The 23,446-nt window shown below is 46.7% G+C and overlaps 2 protein-coding genes and 3 non-coding genes across 5 annotated transcripts in view; all 5 read right to left on the reverse strand.

The window, feature by feature from the left end:
* Positions 1-7,066: 7,066 nt before the first annotated feature.
* HSPA8 (heat shock protein family A (Hsp70) member 8) lies at positions 7,067-11,963 on the reverse strand. Its single transcript, XM_030505255.1, has 9 exons — positions 11,837-11,963; positions 10,958-11,167; positions 10,277-10,482; positions 10,037-10,189; positions 9,379-9,934; positions 8,851-9,053; positions 8,329-8,527; positions 7,993-8,225; positions 7,067-7,540 (listed from the first exon to the last, which is right to left on the reverse strand). The coding sequence occupies exons 2-9, from the start codon at positions 11,160-11,162 to the stop codon at positions 7,355-7,357; spliced, it is 1,941 nt and encodes a 646-aa protein (XP_030361115.1). The 5' UTR covers positions 11,163-11,167; positions 11,837-11,963; the 3' UTR covers positions 7,067-7,354.
* LOC115616454 lies at positions 7,821-7,917 on the reverse strand. Its single transcript, XR_003994299.1, has one exon. It is a non-coding gene; the product is annotated as a small nucleolar RNA SNORD14 (small nucleolar RNA).
* On the reverse strand, positions 8,627-8,723 carry LOC115616455. The gene has a single exon (XR_003994300.1). It is a non-coding gene; the product is annotated as a small nucleolar RNA SNORD14 (small nucleolar RNA).
* LOC115616453 lies at positions 9,125-9,215 on the reverse strand. The gene has a single exon (XR_003994298.1). It is a non-coding gene; the product is annotated as a small nucleolar RNA SNORD14 (small nucleolar RNA).
* A 3,637-nt stretch (positions 11,964-15,600) lies between the features above and the next one.
* Positions 15,601-23,446, reverse strand: part of CLMP (CXADR like membrane protein) — a 37,575-nt gene continuing 29,729 nt past the window's right edge. Inside the window, exons 3-7 of the mRNA XM_030505256.1 lie at positions 23,233-23,434; positions 22,298-22,462; positions 21,833-21,955; positions 20,062-20,203; positions 15,601-18,671 (exon numbers count right to left, since the gene is read on the reverse strand). Coding sequence (XP_030361116.1) covers positions 18,377-18,671; positions 20,062-20,203; positions 21,833-21,955; positions 22,298-22,462; positions 23,233-23,434 — 927 coding nt within the window. The 3' untranslated portion in view covers positions 15,601-18,376. The remainder of the gene's footprint in view (positions 18,672-20,061; positions 20,204-21,832; positions 21,956-22,297; positions 22,463-23,232; positions 23,435-23,446) is intronic.

Consider the following 23,446-nt stretch of genomic DNA (forward strand, 5'->3'; position numbering starts at 1 on the left):
ATCACAAGCAAAAATCCTTCCCTCCAAAGTAAATGACACTTTAACAGTTGCCTTTTAGAGCTGGTGAATTCCTTTGCTTTCCATTGCTCTATACTCCACCAAATCTAGCACTATCTGCCCTGCAAAGCTGCAAGGTGTGATCTAAAAACACCAGCTACCAATCTGGGAGGAGGATAGGAAAAAAAACCAGGGGCAGGAATAAGAGACTTGCAAGTGATTCCCTATGTGGAGCCCTGGAGGCAGATACTAACTGGGTTAACCTGTGTATCCCTTCTTCTTTGCAGGCTCATCTCCTAAAGGTCAGAGGGAAACGTCTAGTGGATCTAATACCAGCAAGGAGAGCTGAGATCCAGGAGCAAATGGGGAGCTCCCAGAGGGGTAGGAAGGTTTGTAGACCTGCCAAGAGGGTAAAACAGGGGTGGCAGAAAAAGCAGCAAATGCATCACACAACCTACCTGTGGATTCTTCACTACCAGTTAAAGCAGAGCTCATCCCTTTGACAAGAACAGTCCAGTCTTTGACAGTGCTCCCGTTCGCTAGCATTAAACAACTACTGCCCGTGAATTGAAACATGTCCATTAGAGCTCCAGCAGAGGAACATTCCCCAGACAAATACACAGAGAGCGAGAGCAAGGGCAGCCCAGCTTGCCCAGCAGACCTGGCCACCTTCACACAGCAGAAGTGTCAAGCAGCTCCTGGGATATTACTGTGATCTTTGCAAGAGACAGTGTGTGTTCCTTAAAGCAACCCTGGAGTTACATCTCCAACAAACAAAAACGAGCAGGTCTCTAAAAGAAGCATTCAGACCTCCTAGGGGTGGAAAAAAGCCTGCAGAAATGGGCTGGTTGGATGCTAGGAGGAGTTCAAGGAGGCAACACACCAGGGATGGAGCATCCCAGCATCTCTCCTGTGGTTCCATCCATCCACAGGTTCCATCCTTCCCTGAGCTGTAGGATTAAAAGAGGCCAGCAAGGTTGAAGACATTAGGCATTGCCATGAGTTTATATGTTCAGACAGGAAAGATGAAAGCCCCCCTAAGTATTGAAACAACACCTATCTGCTGCCTGCTTGACCAACTCTCAGGGTAGCTTCGTACCCTTCCTGCCCTTCCCTAACTCTGCAGTGACTTTCTGGTACTAACACATGTAGTATCACCAAAGTGATGGGTGACTGAGCAGCTCCAAAAAGCCAGCAATGCCTTCTGTTGGGAAACTGAGGCACAGCCAGTGAATCACTGCACGGAGGGGAGGATGCAGCAATCCAGCCTCCGCATCCTCAGCATCGCGCCCGCGCTTCCTCCGTGGAATTGATGTGCTTCTGCCGTGCACTAAGTGATTAGTCTGTGGCTTCGCTGAGTGTAAAGTTATGGAGCTAGAGATCCAATCACAAGCACAACTCCAGTTGTGCTACAGGCCTATTTGAAAGGGTAAGTGTTCTGCATTTTTTTTCGTGCCTGCAACAATCTAGACAAATAGGCTTTTAAATTAAGCAGTGATTTGGAATATAAGTGAGTGCATTTAAGCTGCTAAGAGATGGAAAGATCCTAATGGCTGAAATATTTGTCATATCACAAATAAACTGGCTGTATCGGGAGCTACTAATATAACTAATTTTTACCAAATCCTTCACTGCTCTGTGATAGAAAATGAGGTCAGCATAGGTTGAGGCAACATAAAATGAGCAGCTGCCAGAAGGCAGCACAGAATACTGATAACGGACTCTGCAGAAACTCCATCGCCTGCCCACGGAAGAAAGGAATCAGTGTGTTCAAATTAAGATATAGCTTTTCCAGAGCATCCAGCGTTTTAATGAAAAGGTGCCAATGAATACAGGCTTTCAATGGAGCCGGAATACAAATGCATGCCGAGATACTTCCTCAAAGCCTCCCTAGACCGGGGTTCATCCAGTGTTGTCCACATTTCAATCATGAAGTCTGGGTGACTTTTGAACGGCACTGGGGTGTGAGAGAGGGCAGGATGGTGCCCCAGGGCAGCTGATGAGAGTCCCAATGGGATTTCTGCAGTTCCTCCAGTTCCTATGGGGCTTTCCAGTTACAGGAATTGAACCCTGACTTCATTGCTGCTCCCAAGGAGGAAAGGTGACATGAAGAGGAATTCGGAGGACTTGGCTCACTTCAATAGAAAACACCACCAATGAAGCCCATAGAGATAGTGCCCGGCAGCACCAGGAGCAGCTTTTGCACCTCTAGAGGTTCAGGAACCAAGAGCAGCCCCCCAAAACCACCTCGTTTCTTTCTGCCATGCCCCTGTGCTATCCTGTAACACAAGGTGCTCTAAACTGCCATGTCAAGGATAACATATCCAGGGAAAAGAGGCAAATGCTCAATGTCAGAAGATGCAGCAACAGATTGTGTTTTGCCTACCATGCTTATAAACCATGCCTCAAACATCTGGGACCAAGTGGGATGCAGTCATACTCTGGTGATAGGAGGAAAACAACATGATTGTTCTCACTCTCTTAGAAACATACCAAGAACACTTTGGAAGAGGAGTTTTCTCCCTCCTTTAGAGACATGTCTTTGAATAAGGGGAGGATTTTGGTTGCAACAATTGCTTCTTTTAATCCCTAAACCCCAAATTGGTCAAATGGGAAACTGAGGCACGAAATGGCATCCATAAACCAAGTGTCTTCTCCATCATGGCAGCCTGGAAGTGACTCCACCATAGCAAAACCAGCTCAGAGAGGGAACCAGGCTTCCAGTTCCTATTTGGGATAACCTGGCAGGTTCACTCCCATATAAACCCATCTGCCTGTGCCACGAGAGAGCGGCTCTCCCAGGATCAATACACAAGAGAGCTTTGGCACGGGAACAGCGACCACTTGGGAGCATCGGGCAATTTAAGGAAAATAAGATCAACATGGATTAGCAATAAAACTTAAAGCTCGCTACATTTCCTAAATGGAATGGTAGAAGGGTTCATATTTGATAACCATTAAATGGTTTAATGAAACAATTATAACCCAGACTCCTGAGCCCGGCCATAATCAATAACTATGAGCTCTAAGCAACAGCATGATCCAAGTTCTGCCATTTTCACAGTGCTCCCCAGCAGGCAGAGTGCGCGACTATGAATGCAATTGACAGTAAAGTTGCATTAAAACATCCCCATCAAGGGCAATAATAGATTAAAGGCTACTGAGGCGCTGCAGTTGGCTGGTCAATATGCTTTATTTTCTGCATCACCCCCAATTTTGCCACCCTCCCGTATACTATTAGTGGGAGTCGATTTGCTGTCAATGACTAGCCCTGGCAAAAGATGCATTAATGCATGCTCACAAAAGCAGTGCGCATGGCATTATCACTTCACTCACTTTCAAATTACAGCCTAATGCTGTCTCCAGGCAGCTTGTGACACGTTAACACTATGTGCGATTTGTTGGTATCGGGCTAAATATTTCATGTCTAAAGATTTCATCAGAGATTTGATGACAGAAATAAACTAGCGCCCAGCGGGAAATCAGTCCCAATAATAGAATTAGGCATTGCTGAAACATCGACAGAAAAGGGATGATGATGATGCAGGATAGTGGAAGAAGAGCGGAAGAAGCGTGAGGAGGGCTGAGCAGAGGGCTGCTGAGTACCCATTTGCCTGCTAACTAAAAGCAGTGTTATTAATCAATCCAGAAGTGATTGGCTGTACCTTGCTCCCAGATACCAGGCTTAGGTGCTCTGTTGCTGCTTCTAAATGGCAAAGAATTCCCCGTGATACATGAAACACAGGCAGATATGGCCAGAGATTTGCTCTATTTTCTGCCAGAGCTCATAAATCAGCCTGTACCACATATGCCTGTGCATCCCTCCGCCACAGGTTGTATTATCCTTTAGAGCTACTGGAAATGGCCTTGAAAACTGAAGGCATTGCTGATTCGAGGAAGAGGGCCTGGCTGCCTTGCTGCTAGTGAAAGCCTTTATTGGGTGCACAGCTCAAAGGCAGCAAACCTATTAATCCTTCCTTTCTCAAGGCCCCAGGACCTCTGCATTGACTACCTCCTCCAGCAAGCGCTCCTGTCTTTCAGCCTGAGAAAAGCAGCCACAAAGTCAATCGTGTGATGAAAAAACAGGCACTTGACCAGAGAGAGGAGACAAGTACTGAGGCTCAGTGTGAGCAGGCTGCGTGCTCTCCTGGGCTAGCTGCATTTTGCCTTTACAGCAAGCCCTTCTATAAATCACAGCTTTGATTCATGTCCTTTCCTTATAAGCAGCTGTTGACACCCAGCACTGAACACCCAGCTCTTGCTTTTCCTGAGGTGTTTTTATCCTTTATCCCCATGTGTGGGTCCCTAAGGATTATCTGAAAGAGTTAACAGCAGCTTTGCACTTGTTGGGGTTAAGGAGTTCCCTCTTCCTCAAGGTAGGAAAGTCAAGCGCAGCTTGGTTAATTATCCTTAAGGCTATTGCAGATTATAAACCTGGGTTTACTTGCAAAACATGAATGTTTAACCCCAAAAGCTGTTTTCCAGTAATGCTTTCTTCTTCAATAAACCATGAGGGCTTCTTCAAAGCTCTCTTCCTTTGCATTTTGCAGTGTGTGTAGGAAATAAACCGAGTCTGACTCCCAGAGCACACACAGGTTTCCCTCCCTTGGTAGCAGAGTCACTGAATGCAGCAACAATCTCCTTCAAGCCCAAACTTAAGCTGCGCACCTCTATCCCAATGTTATCAAAACCTAAATGCACTCTGCTTCTCTCACACACAGAGAAACCGGGTAATATTCCAAAGCAGGAGCTTTTACAGGGGCAAACCAGTAACATATTCCTTGCCTATTCTATTAGACAGCCACAGCACTTTTTATCTCTGAAAACAGACACCAGAACACATTGAAAAGGAAAGATTTAATTCTTGGTGAAGACACCCCAAAAGCAGTCAGCTTCTGGGCTTGTAAACCAAACCCTTAAGCTAATCCCTGCCTTGTGAACAGGCTGTGCAGTGTGTTTGTGCTACCTGCAAGGGTTCCTCCTCAGCAGAACCAAACTCAGCCTCTTCTGGTGAAATATCACATAAAAATCCTGCTGCTTTGAAAGAAAACAAAACCTTTAAGAGATGCACAGAATAAAGGTGTGTAGATGTTACCTGCATTTGTGTCTTTGCCTCTGTTCTTGCACCCAGGGCAGCAGCATTACCAGCACACAGCAGAGAAACATGGGAGCTACACAGGTGCTGGTCCTGTACCTCACCAGGTAATCTACCACCCAATCTGTGTTAACTAAGAAACTCTTGTAACAGAAAAGGAAAGTCTTTCAGTTTTGCAAGAAAGAAAGAAAACGGGAAAAAATAATTCATATTATGGGTGGAATTAAATGCCATAAACATCTCTGGGGGGATTTAATGCATTAAATGTGAATTTAATGGATGTAAAACCTAGACATGGCTCTGTGCCATTCGGTGGTCAGGTGCTGCCATCCGGTGGCCCAGCACTGCCAGCACCGCCGGCTCCACAGCCCCAGTTACTAGCACTAAAACAGCCACCTGGCAACGCAAGGACATTGTGACAGCAAAGCAGGAACACGGTGCCCTGGGGGAAGGACCGGTCAAACAGCAGGGCTGGGGATCAGTCATCAGCTGCGTTCCTCAGGGCTCTGTTCTGTCTGGTGTTTGTTATCAATTACCTGGATACTGGATTCTAAGTGTGCTGATGATGCCATACCCCGAGGTGCCACTGACTCCAGGGGATTATCCCACTGAAGGGATGTGGAGACGGAGGAGTTAATCTCTTTTCTGTAAGATTCAGTGACAGGAGCATGGGAAAGGACATAAGCATTTCAAACCCTGAACAGGCTTCCTCAGGAGGGGTTGCTGTCCCACGCCTTTCAGTGTTTGACAATGCCCTTAACAAGATGCTTTAACTTAAGGATCACATATGAGTGATAATTTTTATGGCCTTTTATTAATCATGGACTTCATGAAAACTGCCACTCCACAAGTCTTCAGTGGGAGCAGTGCTGTTATGAGAGACTAGAAAGTAAAAGGTACTAACTGTGGCACAGCAGCTCTTGCAGCTTGCACAGTGTGTCATGCTCTGGACTATGCCTACATATGCATGTGAACGGGGCCCTCCTGCTGCACTGATATGCAATGCAATTTAATGCTCTCAGCTGTTCCTGTCTGCATGCCCATCCATCCAACCAGGGAAAAGGCACTTTTGAGGCAGGAAGAGGAGCACCAAGGTACCAGAGAATCATTTTTCTCCTTTGGTAAAGCACTGCTGCTAAGAAAATAATGAAAATCCCTAAATTCTTTTCCAGTGCTCAGGGAAAAGTGTTTCAATCCACATAAAAAAATAACCAGCACTGAACTGCTGATTATTCTGAATAATCCCCCTATATAATTGTGTTGTTTTATGGTCTAGACTTAATGAAAATTGCCACTCCACTGCGGCAATAGAGCAATACTGCAGGTGTTACATAGAACACAATGTATGTACTAATTATACTGTAACTAATAACCAACAACTAGTTGCTTATTATCCCTCAAGGCTGCCCAAAGCCACCTCCCAGCAGTGACTTCAGTAAGTGAAGAGCCACCTCTGAACTCACTTTCCCCTCAGGTGAGAAAGCTTGAGCTGATAAATACTTCCAGGACCAAAGGACTATTAACCAGTCTGGTTTTATACGAAGTGTTAGGGACAGTGTGGGCATTATATATTGAGCAATGAGCTCTGCAAGTTGTCTGAGAAGGGGGCTGTTTCTCAGCTCCATTTACCAATGCCTTTAACGCAGGTTTGTTTGGGTAACGTCCTCTCCTTATTACAGGAAAGGTGGTGTGTGTGGCTGGTGGCTCTGTACTTCAAAGAAGGAATTGGTTGCAAACCACTAAGCCCTTTTCATTACAAGCAGGAGCCACCTAACAAAGCCAGCTCTGGACTGGCAATTAAAACTCGGTACCCTAAAATAGAGGGAAAGGGCTACGAAACCATGGGGATAAAAAGCTGCTGCAGCTCCACAAGACAACTCTTAGAAGTTTAAGTTCTTAATTCACCATCAAGTGTATTTATTCTTTCACACTGGTCAGGATGTACAAAAAGAATTGAAGAGAGAAGAAACACGGTGATGCCCATTAAATAGTTTTTATTCTTTAGGACATGAATTGCATTTCCACTTGTTTTACAGTAAAGTGCAATGGTCTTCATCTCCGCTCCTGTGCACATGTTCAAGTATTTAAAATGCCCAGAAAATTTTAACATCTTAAGTTTTTATTTTTACAGCAGCTCAGTTATGGAGTTTTAGTCTGGCAAAATATACCCAGATGTGCCTACAGGTTTGGGTCCTTCAAGCTAACCCCCAACCTGGGGTTCCTCCAATACTAACTGCTAGTGGAATGCATCTCCCAGCATCTTTAGTCTACCTCCTCGATGGTTGGTCCAGAAGAAGCTCCACCAGATGGAGGAGCTCCACCACCAGGGAATCCACCAGGCATCCCACCGGGCATTCCTCCTGCACTCTGGTACAGCTTGGTGATGATGGGGTTGCACACCTTCTCCAGCTCTTTCTGCTGGTGCTCAAACTCCTCCTTCTCAGCGGTCTAAAGGAGGACAAAAAGCAGCTCAGTATCTGTTGTTTTCATTACATGGGTACAGTCCAAAAGCTAATTCATCACTACCTGGTTTATGGATTTCAAAAGCCCCACTAGGCTACTTGCAAGAGTGTTTCTGCTTTGCCTAGTGATTCAATCCCTCCTGGGGCTTACATTACCCCTGCAGCAACAGGAGGTCATTTAAAGCTAGAGAGTATGAGACTTTCAACCTATAGCTGTGCCTATGTGAAGGAGGATGAATTGAAAGCTCTATGCTTGCAAGCTGTGGTCGCTCAGACATCCAAGGAAGGTACTTGGACCAACACAAGTCTTTCGACTTCTGGTGGAAACTACGAATGGCTTTGGAATCACTTTCATCATAGCAACCAGTTCTACTCCATCCTCCTGAGCTTTCTTGGTACCTCAGTGAAAACATTGACTGAACATGGAATATGACATACCTGGTTCTTGTCCAGCCAGTTGATGATTTCATTGCATTTGTCCAGGATTTTCTGTTTGTCCTCATCAGAGATCTTGCCCTGGAGCTTCTCATCTTCAACAGTAGCTTTCATGTTGAATGCATAAGACTCCAGGGAGTTCTTAGAAGACACTTTGTCACGCTGCTTCTCGTCTTCTGCTTTGTATTTCTCTGCTTCCTGAACCATGCGCTCGATGTCTTCCTTGCTCAGCCGGCCTGCACAACACAGCAGTGTTTGAGCTCAGTTTTCCAGTCAGCCATTGTTAGTAAAGAACTGACGACAGCAGCTTCCCACCCTCCGAAACACGTGGATCCTTACCCTTGTCATTTGTGATTGTGATCTTGTTCTCCTTGCCAGTGCTCTTATCCACAGCAGACACATTCAGGATACCATTGGCATCAATATCAAAGGTTACTTCAATCTGAGGTACACCTCTGGGAGCAGGGGGGATACCAGTCAGCTCAAACTTGCCCAGCAAGTTGTTGTCCTTAGTCATGGCACGTTCTCCTTCATATACCTAGCAAGAAGAACCAGCAGAATAAGTTGCAAGTTTTGACCACACATTATTATCATATTGTGTTATCATGATGGAGTTTATTATCCTGAAGTGACATGGTCGCTCAGACATCCAAGGAAGGTACTTGGACCATCACAAGTCTTTCGACTTCTGGTGGAAACTACGAATGGCTTTGGAATCACTTTCATCACAGCAACCAGGTTGTTTACTGGCAAGCCTTACTAACTGCAGCAACACAATGCAGCCCAAAATTTACCTTCTGGAAGCATTGACAAGGGCTTGTAATTATGTGTTACCAGTTCACCCCAGCGCTGCTTGCCTACCTGGATCAGCACACCAGGCTGGTTGTCTGAGTAAGTGGTGAATGTCTGAGTCTGCTTGGTGGGGATGGTGGTGTTCCGTTTGATCAGGACTGTCATGACACCTCCAGCAGTCTCGATACCAAGAGACAGAGGAGTCACATCCAACAGCAGCAGATCCTGTACGTTCTCAGACTTGTCTCCAGACAGAATAGCAGCCTGAACAGCTGGGGAGAGAGAAAACAGACCATTAGAGCCCTGCACCATATACACTGCCCACACCAGTTAAGCCCATGGCTCGCTCAGACATCCAAGGAAGGTTTTGGCCATCATTAGTAGACTTCTGGTGGAAACTACGAATGGCTTTGGAACCTGATTCATCATTGCAAGTCAGTGGAAGCTTCTTGCTACTTTGAAAAGCTTTACTGATTCAGGTGGAAGGCCTAGAGCCTACACCAGTACTGCTCTGAGACTTCAGTTCAGGTAGTACTGAGTCTAACCACCACCATCCAACAGTTTTAGCATGGAGATTGTGCTGAATTTTGTCATTACCTGCACCGTAAGCCACAGCTTCATCAGGATTGATGCTCTTGTTCAGCTCTTTGCCGTTGAAGAAATCCTGCAGCAGTTTCTGAATCTTTGGGATACGAGTAGAGCCACCAACCAGCACGATGTCATGGATCTGGGACTTGTCGAGCTTGGCATCCCGCAGGGCCTTCTCCACAGGATCCAGGGTGCCACGGAACAGGTCAGCGTTCAGCTCTTCAAAGCGAGCTCTGGTGATGGATGTGTAGAAGTCAATGCCCTCATAGAGAGAGTCAATTTCGATACTGGCCTGTGTGCTAGAAGACAGAGTACGCTTGGCCCGCTCGCAGGCGGTGCGGAGGCGCCGAACTGCGCGCTTGTTCTCGCTGATGTCCTTCTTGTGCTTGCGCTTGAACTCGGCGATGAAGTGGTTCACCATGCGGTTGTCGAAGTCTTCTCCACCCAAGTGGGTGTCACCTGCGGTGGATTTCACCTCGAAGATACCATCTTCGATCGTCAGAATGGACACATCGAAGGTGCCGCCTCCAAGGTCAAAGATGAGAACGTTCCTTTCAGCACCAACCTGGAAGAAGAGATCAATTTTCGTAATGCAATTCACTCCCTACCTCTGGTTTAGCAGGTTTGCTAGTAGGACATCAGAAACAGCCACTGCTCCACAGCATACCTTCTTGTCCAGACCGTAGGCTATTGCAGCAGCTGTTGGCTCATTGATAATTCGCAGGACGTTGAGCCCTGCAATGGTTCCAGCATCTTTCGTAGCCTGACGCTGAGAGTCATTGAAATAGGCTGGGACAGTCACTACAGCGTTGGTGACAGTCTACAAAAGAAGCAAGCAAAGAAGTTATGGAGCTTAACTACTCATACACACACGATTATTACCCTTCACTGAAGCCCTAAACCTCACCTTCCCAAGGTAGGCTTCTGCGATTTCCTTCATTTTGGTTAAAACCATGGAAGAAATTTCTTCTGGGTAGAAGCTCTTTGTCTCGCCTTTGTATTCCACCTGCACTTTCGGTCTGCCAGCATCATTCACCACGGTGAAAGGCCAGTGCTTCATATCAGACTGGACAACAGAATCATCAAATCGACGTCCGATCAACCGTTTTGCATCTGGAAAAGGACAATTTGCCATATTAAAAACGTTCATCCACAACAGGAATCGTTATAAAGACCTAGCTCCCGTGTTTCAGCCTTTGGGTATGTACGAACTTGTCAGCATCATCTCACAGCCACCCCAGAAATGCTACAGGTGCTGTACCATAAACCACAGCGCAGTCTAGGAATTAGACCAAGACACTTAATCAAAGCCTTAACACCAAATGCCAAGAAAAACCTGCAGTAGCAACAGCAGTTTTTAACTAAAGGACATACACTTCCACAGTTAAGTAAGCACTATTTAGTAACTATTTTACTATTTTAGTGAGCACTATTAGTAACACAGTTGTATTATTCAGACTAAAAATAAAATTAACATGTTTTAACTGCCCCAAGACGATGCTTTAACCCTGCTCTCATTCTTACAACTGGGAAACATCTGCCATCACCATGCTTCTGTACATGAGATACACAAATCCTACAGCCTTACCGAACACTGTATTGGTTGGATTCATCGCAACTTGATTCTTCGCAGCATCGCCAATCAACCTCTCTGTGTCTGTGAAGGCCACGTAGCTTGGGGTGGTCCGGTTACCCTGATCGTTGGCAATGATTTCCACCTTCCCATGTTGGAACACGCCAACACAGGAGTAGGTGGTGCCAAGATCGATTCCGACAGCTGGTCCCTTCGACATTTTGTCTGAAATAGTGAATAAAAAGGAGATTATGAGTAAAATAAGCCGATCTGAATCTATTTAGTGCTGTTACCCCACGTGTAAGTGCTCCACCGCTTGGCGCCCGGCGGCCATAGCGACCCACCACGTGTCCCACCCCCCCCCCCCGACTACAACTCCCATCACGCACCTCGCCGCGCGGTCACGTGGCCGCCGGCGGACATCTTAAACGCCGGGCATGGCGTCCGCGCCGCTCCGTGCGCGCTGGCACAGCCCCAGCGCCGCTGCCGCACCGACCCGCCCCGCAACCAACGCACACGGCGGTGCCGCAGCCCCGCTCCCTCCCTTCCATCCGCCCTCCGGGGACTACAAACCCCAGCATGCCCGCACAGCCCCGGGCGTGCCCAGCGCGGGAGGGGGTAAAAGGGCGCCTAGTCACCTCTATGTCCCTACCCTCCCCACACACACCGCGGCCGCTTTCGGGGGTCACGGAGGTCAAAACGGCTAAAAACCCGCTGTTAAGGCGGATTTAGGGCAATAACGCACAAAGCGTTGCAAATCACCGCCGCAAACGGAGACACCCCGCCGCAGCAGCGCTTTAAACGCATTCACCGCCCACCCCAACCCCATCCCGGCGCTCTAAGGGCGCCTCAGCCAGCTCTACCCGCCCTCCCCGCACCGCCTGCCCCCTTTACCTGAGCGGCACACACAGACCCCGGCACGCACAAACGACGCGGCTCCGTTTCCCCCGCAGCTCAATGAGACCGCTCGCCGCCCGCCCCGCCGCCTTTAATACCCACTGAGAACCTTCCAGAAGCGCCCGCCCCTTCGCGGCGCTCCAGCCAATCCGCTCGCCTAGCCCGCCGCCCTCTCCGCCAATGGGAGCCCGCGCCCTCCGTGACGCAGCAGGAAGGGGGCGTGCCCGCCGGCCGGCCGGTATTCTCGAACCTTCATGCGCTTTCCCCCCTCTTCACCCCTCCCCGCCCAACCCCAGCCCGCAACCGGCGGGGGGGCGGAGCTTAGCGAGAGCGGGAGCCAATGGTAGCCCTCCAGCGGGTGACGACCGCGGCGAGCGTAGAAGGCCGCGGGGCTCGTTTGCATATTTGGCGCGAGAGGGGGAAGGCGCCTTAGCGGTGGGATCGGCCAATCGGGTCGCGGGCCTGGCGGGGTCATTTGCATAGAGGGCGCGGGAAGGAAGAGCGGGGCGGCACAAAATGGCGGCGCTGTCCGCTATCAGCATCCCCATTCACATCCTTATCCTTATCCTTATTCCCATCCCTCTCCCCATTCCCATCTCTATCCCTATCGCACCGAGGGGTGGGCTCTGCGCCCCCAGACGCTCCGAGCTGCTGTCGGCAGCGTTGTTCCGGTGCAGCTCCGCAGAACCGCTGTGTCCGGTTAGACACAATTAGCGGCAGGCGGATCAAATCCAGCCGGAAAAGAGCCGGAACAAAGCTGGAGGTGCAAAGGGCTGATCCCGGAGCGCAGCCCTGAGGATCGCCCTCTGCCTCGGGAATGATGGTGTTTCTCATTCCTATGCTCGCAACTGGTCGCTTGTCGCTTCCCATAGGCTTCAGTAATGTCTTGCAGAATAATCCATAGCAGCAGCATGGATCCTCCCTGTTCGCTTTAACAAGGAAAAAGGCATGGTTCCATTATTTCTCCCTCACCCTTGTTCTCTAATAGGCAGAGAAAACCATGTTTGTGGGTTTAGGGCAGCATCAGTTACTCCACAAAGCAGAACCCATCCTCCAAGTCCTGCTTTTTAATCCATCTGAAGTCTCCTTATCCATAATCGGCACTAATGCACTGAACCGAGCTGAGGGACAGGGTGACACCCGGTCAGTGCGTGCTCTCAGCATGAGTGACTCCATCAGAATGGAAACGGAGGCTCTGCATGGTGGAAAACTCTTCCTCGCCCTGGGGGATCAAGTGAGCAGATGGACACTGCGGACATTGGTCTGGTCTCAGCACCTTGTGCTGAAAGCTGGTCAGAGGTCATAAATCCCATAAGGTCAGGCTCCAACAGGAGTGCTATCGGTTGCATTAAATGTTTACACAGTGTAAAACATGGGGTGGAACAGTCAGAGGGAGTTGCTGGGAGGAGGGCTATATAAAACCGTGCCCTGGGCAGCCTTTGGGAGCATAAACAGTGGGAAAAGGGCAAAGAAACATCTACAACCAGGGGTAAGAACTCCATGGAAAAGCAATTCTGGCACTCTCAGGGCTGGCCTTAGACGAGAACACTCTTGGTAACTGCCTGAAGTCCAGTATTAGGGGTGGGAAGGACACCACACCAACAAATCTGTCCCAAACAAGCGACTGTGCATCCTTTGTGATACCTTGCTGTGTGCGCGTCTGCACCCCGAGACAGATAAGCATTAATATCTCCTTCAGTGACCTCTAATAGTGAACGTGACACAGTTACCCAGGCCGGAAACCTGTTATCAGACCACAAACATGCAGATTCTCACTGCCACATGGCTTCCTATGCCATCCTATGGGATGTCACTCCTTGCACACACACAGGGCTGGAACCTGAACCAGGACTTTTGGGTGACAACAGGAAGTATCATTTGGAACTTGGGTGTACAAAGCTAGAGACAGGAGGTGCAGCAGGAAAAGGAAGGGCTTCATATCGTAAAGCACTAACTGTCACTCTCCTTTGCCTTTAAAGATAAGGGCAGTCAATAGGAACCCTCAGCCCGTATCTGACCAGGTACAGCATGCAGAGCACACTCCACCCTGTCCGGAGTACAGATTCCCATGCTGCATGGGAGATGCTTCAGGCACGCAGTGCTAACATGCATCAATACATCACACACCAAGTCTCATGGGAGCTGTGCTGGTAAGCAAGGGATTGCTTTTTGGTTCTATTATTTCAAGTCATGGGCAGGGTTTCAGCAGGACCTAAGAATAGCGCTACCTGCATCTCGAAATTAAATAGCGACATTTAGATGTGCAGCCATCCCTCACCCAGCAGACTGATAGCAAGTGAAGGCAGCCTAAAACAACAGTGAGTCAGTGCAGGGAGGAGGGCAGTTTGGCAAATGACTCATTACATTAGAAACTAAAGGCTGCTAACTGAGAGAAAAGTAGCTCATTTTATCAGAAGAATGAAGGCGCAGAGGGCTGGACAGTGACAAGTATTCTGTGGAGAGGCTTTTCCATAGTGATCCTATGATGGTTGGTTGTTGAAGCTGATTTAGTACATCAGAGATGAAGCACTGCTTCTCCTTTAAGGGTTTAAAACAGAATTGGGAAGAGTGGAGATTATCAAAGACATGCTTCCTGTTCATCTGTTGTTTATACAACACTTAGATCTGCACTTCCCGGTTGAAGCTTGAAAATCACACTCTTCCAAGGAGATCCCTTCCCTTTCCCACCATGTTCTCCGCCCTTCAATATGTCGGTACAAACTGATCCAAGTTAAAAATAACCCAAGATCCCCGATACTGTACAAGAGCATGCAATTGCACAACTCCTCTCAAAATGTGTATCGCCTCATCAGGATTTCAGGTGCCATCAAGAGCAAGTAATAGTGTTTCCTCATGAATCAGGGCTAGACAGAAGGACACACCTATGAGACCACTGGGTTTTGTTGTACATGCTGGGTAATTATGTTGCAATTCTCCCTCCCAGGTTTCAGTTAAGACGATTGCTGATGTTGGGAGACCTCTGCACAAAACACCCCCAGGGGAAAGAAGGCTGAAACCACAGCAAGAGAAATCAACCACAGTCACATTTAGTTCCCCTACACCTCCCTGACCGGAGATTCCTGTTGGCTTGTTCAAAATGGTTGTCCTCAGAATGCTTAGAGAAGATTTAAACTGTCTGAACACAGCTCCGAGTTGTTCAGGGTTTCACTGTGGTTCAGAAGTAAGGGTGCAGATGTGGGAATGGGAGGGCAGCATCGCCAGAGGTTTGTGTATGAGCTGTGTCTGCGCTGGCACTATTTATCCTGTTAGCTTGAAGTATCTACGTCCTTCTATAGCCAAAATATCTCAGGTAAAATAGCTGCATGGAACTCGAAACACCATTTACTTCAATATTTTACGTATTTCATACCATGTCATATAATTTAGACTGAAAAAAATACCCAGGAAAAAGACCAGCTTCCCCACACTTTCTACACAAACACACACATAGCTTAGAAATGGTATTTTTGACGCCATTCCTTTTATCCTTGGATAACATGGATAACCTTGACAGCATTTAACACCACAGAAGATGGAGCATTAGTACAGGTTTAGTTGAGCTGTAGCATTTCAGCTGCAGCACATTTATTTATAAAACAACCAAACAAAAAAAACCATAAAAGAAATAATTGATTCAAAGGAATCAATAATAAATATCTGCTTTCCTCTGAGTTGTTCAGACACAGTACAAGTACACCAATTATAGCAGGTAGAAGAGATGAAAGCTTAGTCTAGCTGCTGAGAAACAAAAGAAAGCTACATAGCATTGTATGCATTTAATCACACTAGTAATAACTGGTATATGACAGTAAATGCTTTAAGTACACTATTTTACAAAATAGAGTTTGGCTTACAGTTCATTTGCTTCCCTTGTGCAGCTCCTGATGGTATCATCCAGAGCTCAGAAAGTGTCCCTTTGATAATAAAATACCTTTGAAACGATCTCTTTCTTGTATTCCCTTTGAGTAATGAACATTTGCCCTTGGGCTTCATGCTAGCACCTGAAGTGCAGAATTGTCTTTGTGTTCACCTGTGAGATCACTGATGTGTGGTCTCAAAAGCACCGCAGTGATTTTCCAATCCATGTTTTCTAACCAGGGCCACACATCTTTGTTCCATGGCAGGAGAAGGCCACGGTGCTTTTCCCAACATGGTTTATATACAGGGCACTCTGTCCATGCCTGGATAGGGGGCACATGTACTGCCTGCTTCCCAACATGGCTAGGAACAGCCAGGAATGATCCCACACACCAGGCTTCAGCAATTGCTTCCGACTACCTTTTCACTATGGTCCATAAACATTCCATCCCATGCAATGAGACAGATAGCTCATATAACAAGGAGCGACTTCTTTGCTCCAAGAAAATTGGGGACCAGGAGAGGGCTGCCACTGATCCGTCCTACAGCCTGTTCCCAAAGGAAAGAGATTGCCAGGAGCAGGCTGGGCAAATCCTAGCCGGCAGCAAGTGGCCTCTAGACCACAGTCACTAATTGCAAGTGACTCAAAGCTAACCTACAGCATTTTGGTATTCAGGCTGTAACCAGCTCAACTGTTACCCTTATTTTGTGGTAATAAGCTTCTGGTTGCTCAGGCATGTATTCTTTACTGAGAAAAGCACTCCTGGTTTTATGTGCATAGAATAAGCATCCTCAGATGCAACTCAGGTAACATTGAACATAATAAAGCAACCATACAAGAAGCCACAAACTACTTGAGCAGTCCTGCTCATGGTCTTTGGGATCTTCCCAGGTCTGGAGTACATTATAAGCACTTTGGGGTGCTTAAGCCTTTGGGGTCCAGGAAAAGAGCAACTGCAGAGGCACCACAGACACTTGGTCCTGCTAAAGGTAGTGAGGTTGACTCTGGGGTAGAGAAGCAAGCGAAATTCTTGTACATGTGGTGGAAATGAGTGGCTGCTCCTAGGAAAAGAAGCTCTCACATAGGATAGGGCAAGTTTGAAAACTGTTTCCCATGCAGAAGTAGCCCAAGCACGGCTTGGCTTTGATCAGATTGTCTAAGATCTCAAGCAAAGATAGAATTCTGGGTCTTGGTCAGGAAAGGAGATGAATTATAGTCCCTGGAGTGAAAGAATTATAGATGTGCGGTTAGTCTATGCTGAGCCATTTCTTGTAGACTCATTCCACAAATTAGAGAAAATTTCCCTCTTCAAATGAAGATTAAACAACCCCAAACCTTATTTAATAGAAAATCATCAGTCCAGGAATACAAGAATCTAGAACCTACAAGCTCAGTGTCTGGTGTGTAGCCAGAGCCAAGTCCTTCAGAGGAAAATATCAATGATAAAGGTATGGCACCTGCCTCCAGAGGAAGCCTGTTCCTATCTCCCATCATTTCCTATTGGCCTTCAGCTGGACGTGTAAGACTTTTTGTTCCTTGGTGTGTAAATGGGACAACGCACACAAATATGTTCTAACGGAAGCAGCATTGTGCTTGTTTACTTGTCCCTGGTGTGTTTTCCTTGCTATGTGTTCTGTCGCTCTATCCTTCAGTCTTACCTGGATGCCTGAAGGTCAGCTCAAGTATGCTGTTTGTTCAGTCTTGGGAAGAGCTCTCTGTAAGGCTTCTACAGCATGGCTCACCCCAAAACTGGTGAATTCACAGCCTGGCGATAGCAAAGGTAGCTTCCAAATGCTTCGTCCAGGCTTTTTGGTTGATTAGTGGCCCTCAGTTGGAGGTACCACTTTCATTCTGGATTCAGTGCCCGACTCTCATCACGCTAAGGCTCATTTGTCACAGATACCACTCCAGTGGCAGGAGTTACTGTAGGTTTGCAGTGCTGACCATACAAGCAGAGTCAGGCACTTGGCCGTATCTCTCTGGGTGCACCAGTAAGTTTATTTGGCAATTATAGCACCTCTGTTTCCTTGACATAAAGGGTCCTTTCTCTTTAGCACAGAAGTTAGTTCAGACACATGCCTTAATACTGCATCTCTTGATTGTTTGGAGTGATTCTTTCATTTCCACTTCAGTTACAGCCTCCAAAAGTGTTTCACTAGAAGACTGAATGCAGAAGACATGAAGTGCCTGTCAGTCCCCTTTGAGGTTGAGAGTCTGCCCCAAAATCTTCAGGTGAGACAACGCATCTTTGAGAAAGTTCTCCAAAACCAGCACAAGAGACTTTCCCTCAAAAACCTCTCTGGAATATTATGTGTCTTTATGTCTCTGTTGATCCCTTTTATAGAGTCCTGAGGTTTGGCTTCATTTCATTTCTACAGCACTTCACTGTTGTAGTTCTAAAATGCTCGGTGGTGTATTTCCAGCAAAGATAATTTAAAAAGAAGCCTCCTTTTTCCCTCAAATGCATCTTTCTTCAGAAAATAATTCTCTATCAGAACCTCAGTGCTGGAAGATGTAAGAAAGAGTCGAGTGGGAGGGCTCCCTGTGGTGTGAATGATCACAAGTGATTAAAGTTAAGCTGACCAGGAAGATAACTAGCTAACCTAACAATTCCTATGTGGCTGGTGGTATGTGAAGTGTTTCTGGACAGCAGGAGTCTCCAGACAGCTGGTGAGCAGTCACACTGTCTGGAACGCTCGGCTTTGGGCCGGCACCATGACCAGCGTCGCTCCCATCTTCATCAGGTTGGTGTAGTCGACTTTCTTGGGCTCAGTTTCTTTCCCTTCTGCCTCCCTCTGGCTGTACTGGGGAGGAGTTATATGGGGAGTAGCTTCCGTCGACAAAGTCCGTTGGCTGCGAGAGGCACTGTTGGCTGTCGACCTGGTTGAGGAGGAACCTGAGCGTGAGCTCCTGGAACCAGAGGAAGAGGAACTGGGCTTGACCAGATGGGCCTTGGGTGCCTCTGCATCTTCTCTGCAATTAAACAGACAACAGGGCTCAAATACCACCAGGACACTTAACACATTCTACCAGACTGAACTGCTGCTGCAATAAGTTGCTTATTGGAGCTGCAAATCACCGGGACATACTTGTCCAGCAGTTTGAGCACAGTGCAGGGCTGAGTTCTGTGCTACGCAACTTTTTGGACTGAATTTCCTATTGCTCTGCGGAACTATTGGTTGTATGGATTTGGAACAGATGCTGCACACGGCTGGCTCTTTGTATGCAGCTTTGAGGTCTGTGGAACGAATGCCAGGTGTCAGTGCAAACAGTACAGATAGAGCTGTCTGCTCTGTAATCCTTACTCATAATGACAAATGACCGAGGCAGGATTGAGACCGGTTCTTCTAGTTAAACAAAAAGAAACGTGGGTAGTAAAACAAGTGCAAGAACTGGGTCCAGAGAGACAGAGGAGGTAACAGTCATTCACAAAAAGGTGATACAAAAGGCTGAAGCTCAAACTAAGGTTTGAAAACAAAGAGAACAGGAAGAAGGGAAGGGAAGAAATCAGCAGAGACTACTTCCTTGCTGGCAGCCTTACACCCGGCTGAGTAATCAGCTACTGATTGAATATAGAGGTGCCTAACGGTACGTAGATGTATGAAAGCAGGCAGCCTTTTACAAACAGAAGGATGGAACAAGGCAAAGGGGTTCTTCCAGGGCAGGAACAGCTAAAACTCATTCCTGGAAATATCTTTATCCAGGGCTTTCCTTCCTGAGGAGTTCAGGCTCGATTGGCTGGTGACCAATCTCTGCTCAGGGGAGTTAAGCAGCAGAGCTCACACGCATGTACCAGATGAGTTCAAAGAACATGCGTCAGCATTCTTGGTACACCCACTCCGGGTGAGGCTTCTCAGCTCTGCACATAGGGGATGTTTCACCCTGAGCTATATCCAGAAGCACAGTTGTTCAGAAGACTCAAGAAGGACTTGCCTGCCTCATAGCATTCCCCACAGGAATTGCCATTGAAAAGGCAAACCCAAGCAAACAACAAACCAACCATCTCTCAAAACCACATTCAAGTGGGTTGAATTTAGTAGTTCAGGAGAGGATTATGCAAATGCTTTAGAACTGATGAAATGGCAAGTGTGAGACAGAGTATTTTATTGAGTTTTATGCTAATATGTCCTGGGGGGAGGGGAAAAAAAAAGAGATTTTCATCTATGTAATTTTCTGGAATTTCTTCACAAAGTTTCTCACAGTCAAGAAATTTGTCACTAATGTTTCAGGGAGGCTTTAAAAGCTTTTTAGAACAACCTTTTGAGGCACTTAACACCCAGGTTACTTAAAACTGTAGTGAAAAAGATGTGTGAAACCGAAAGAAGGAAGGGTGGGAGATGGGGGATTAAATAAAAGGCGTTACCTGATTTCATTTGGTGCCTCCTCTTCCTCATATCTCTTCTTTTCTTTCCTCCTTATCGTCAGCCTCACCACGAGGAGAAGGAGGGAAAGTCCCACCACCACACCACAAACTGCTCCTGCGATCATGCCGATATTTTGTGCATCTATTGTCCAGAAACAAATGTGTTAGCTGGTAAAACTCATTCCTGGAAATATCTTTATCCAGGGCTTTCCTTCCTGAGGAGTTCAGGCTCGGTTGGGTCTCACTAGGGTCATATGGTCAGGGTCTAGTCATTAATACAACCGGGTATGAATCAGAACAGAATATATTAGTCTATTTATTTAGGCGTGTCTCCACACTGAGGTTGAACCAGTTAATCTTCAGGCATTGTTTCTAAAGCTGAGCTAACAGTGATAAAGGTATTCACCTCTGGAAGGGTGGGATCACAAGTGCTTTGCCTTTAGCTATGGGTCAGAATTGAAACGAGGAGAAAAAGAGATCTCCAAGGAATAATTCTCTCATAAGAGCATGGAACCACAGACAGGACAACTCACATGTGAAACGAAGCGCCAAGCAGTTCCCTAGAGAAAGAAGAGTGTTTGAACTGCAAATGTTTCCCCATGGAGATTTTTATTCCCTCCGACTCATCCTGAAATTATTACAATCCACTTGAAGAATGAATTATTCAATTTGGGGGAAAAAAGTGATCCGAGGGTGTAGAGGAAGGAACAAAAAACCACACTGTGCAAGGTATTTTTCATTCAAAACAACAAAGTTAAGGAGAAAACACTTCCTAGCATATATGGGCCCTTAGCTGATGCTTTATGACAACTTCTTCTCCTAAGAGTGGTTAGGTTGGGTTTGGTTGGAAGTTGTTTCCTTAAGGCTTTTCCCTATGGAGGGTTTAGTGAACCAAAGCGAGGTTTTAAACCAATTCCAGTTCAATTGGCATAAAAGCTGCCTGGATGCTTTTACTTCAGATGCCTGAGGCAAACAGGTTTTCCCCTTGCTACATTGACCATATTCCAGTTATTTCAGGCCTGGCTGGGCAGCAAGATTCCAAAGCTATGGAATGTCCAAGAGCCTTCTCTATTAGCAGTCTTTTATTACAGCAGTTCCAGCTCCTGCTGATCTCCTCTGAGGCCTGCACATAAAAACCTGCTAAACTATGGTTTGGATTGTCCTCAATGTGGTGCTAAACTCCACCCTTTTCCTTACCGTGGACACACCCTTGATGGGGTTAACCAGGTAAAACACTGATTTTAATCTCTGGTGTTCAGGACAGGCTTTATTAAGTCTGGATTAAAACCAAATTATGTTAAAAGTTGCTTTTTAGTCTGCACATTACTTCACGTCAAAGTCAGCCTTTCCAGCTGCTTGTAGAAAGTTTACCATCCCAAGTGCAAGAGATGTGGAATTTGGAATTGGAACAATGGAATATTCACACAGAGATTTTATACTTGAGAGTAATCTCATGCAATCACTCCAGCCAGAAGTACCTTAAAATCTGGGGACTCTGGAACCTCTCACTCACCGTTTTTCCCCTCATATTTCATTAGTCCTTCTGAAACCCCAAATCTCTAACAGACCTGTCCAAATGATGTATTTACCACTTCGGGTTATACAGAGGACTGTCTGCAAACCGTAAGTGCAATAAATGAGAATGACTTCATGTGGTTGAAGTATGAAAGGGCAAAGGTGTGGCAAAGTTCACCAGGTGAGATGGGACAGCATCACTGGAGCAGCATTGCTCATACAGTGGTGCAAATACTAGTTACGTGCCAACACTTACGCTGCACTGTCACCTGAACAACACAGGTTTCTTGTCCAGCCTCATTGGTGGCAATGCATTGGTATAACCCTGTGCTCATCTGCGTAAGATTCTTCAGTAGGACTTGCCCAGGATTAGAAATGTCTGAAACAGGAAAAACAACACTGGGATTAATAAAGAAAAAGACTAGGAAAGCTTAACAGTGGATAGCACACAGAAGCACAGATTGAACTTCCAGATCAAATCAGTTTAAGAACAATCAATGTTGTCTCACTTGTCAACCTTCAGCAAAACACTAACCAAACTCCTACATGCACTTCCTTGTCCAGTTGCAGTAGCAAGAACGCTGTTATATCATTGCTCTCACTGCCACCAAGGGATCCTCATTTAAAAAGCGGACATGTGGCTGTACATGAGCACGTACATGTGGGTGGTTATCTAGCTTTGAGTGTACCAAGAGCCCTAAGAGGAAATGATCTGACTTACTGACTCTTGATGTAGGCGGGAGATGCTCAGCTCTGTCTTCCTCATTTATGCGCTGCCATCGGTAGGAGATGGGTGCAGTGCCAGAGGCAGAACGGCACTGCAAGGACAGTTCCTTGCCTTCCAACAGCTCCCCTTCTAGCCAGCACTTGGGCTTGGAAGGCTTCTCTAGAAGAAACAGAAGTCGTGCAAATGTATCAGACTGTTTCCTTAGTGAGAACCCTTTCTTTGGCAAAGTACGTAATTAAGCAGCTTCCAAGAGCTGCCGCCTTTGGAAAGCATTAACGAATTACACCAGTGATGTTTATTAGGGGACTTTAGCTGCAACCGTGTGCAACTTCATAGTCTAAGAAGTAGAGCTGGCTGGCTTAGACATAGAAATGACACCTTACAATACTCTGGGGCAGTTTGCCTCTTGGATACTTACCTCTTGGAGCTGTATCGTTGCAATCCTATTCTAGGTACTATTTAGAGAACATCCTTTCCCTCCCCATACTTCTCCATTTCTTCCTTCTCCCCACAGCATTCAGCAGGCCACAGCACTTCTTCCACAGGAAATGCTAAACCCAGCAGCTTATTTGTCACCTCCACTGACTTGGATCAGTTTGGGGTCCTGGGACATGAACCCAGAGTCTTCAGCAAGCGATCTGGATCACCAGCTAAGCTAGAATATCAGCTTGAGCGTAGATGGTCATCTTATGAGATCATGGACATAAATTTGAAAGAACAGTTCATATGATGTTGAAGGCAATTGCAAGTTCTTTAGGCTCTTCCTGTGACCTGTCCTTTGCCAAAAAATGCAAAGGCAGATATGGAGTTGGACAGTGAAACCTGATCGTGACACGTCTTTATGTATTTATACCCTGCTGAAATAAATCTCTCCCCAGGAAATGAGCGTAGTGATTTTTTCCTTTGGAAGAACAATGAAATGTGCTTACCTACAACCTTCAGGGTGATGCGAGCCCATTCGTACTGCCCAGCATTTTTAACCTTACATATATACTTTCCCGCATCGCTGGACTGCAGGGATATGATTTGTAAGGATGCATCTCCAGCAAGGAAGTTGGATGTGAAGGAAACGCGCCCTTTCTGTTCCTCATTCAGGTCATCATATACACGGCCCCCAGAGTAAGTGATCACCTGAGGAGCAGA

This window comes from Strigops habroptila, chromosome 17, assembly GCF_004027225.2.
Source record: "Strigops habroptila isolate Jane chromosome 17, bStrHab1.2.pri, whole genome shotgun sequence".
NCBI classification, from domain to species: domain Eukaryota; kingdom Metazoa; phylum Chordata; class Aves; order Psittaciformes; family Psittacidae; genus Strigops; species Strigops habroptila.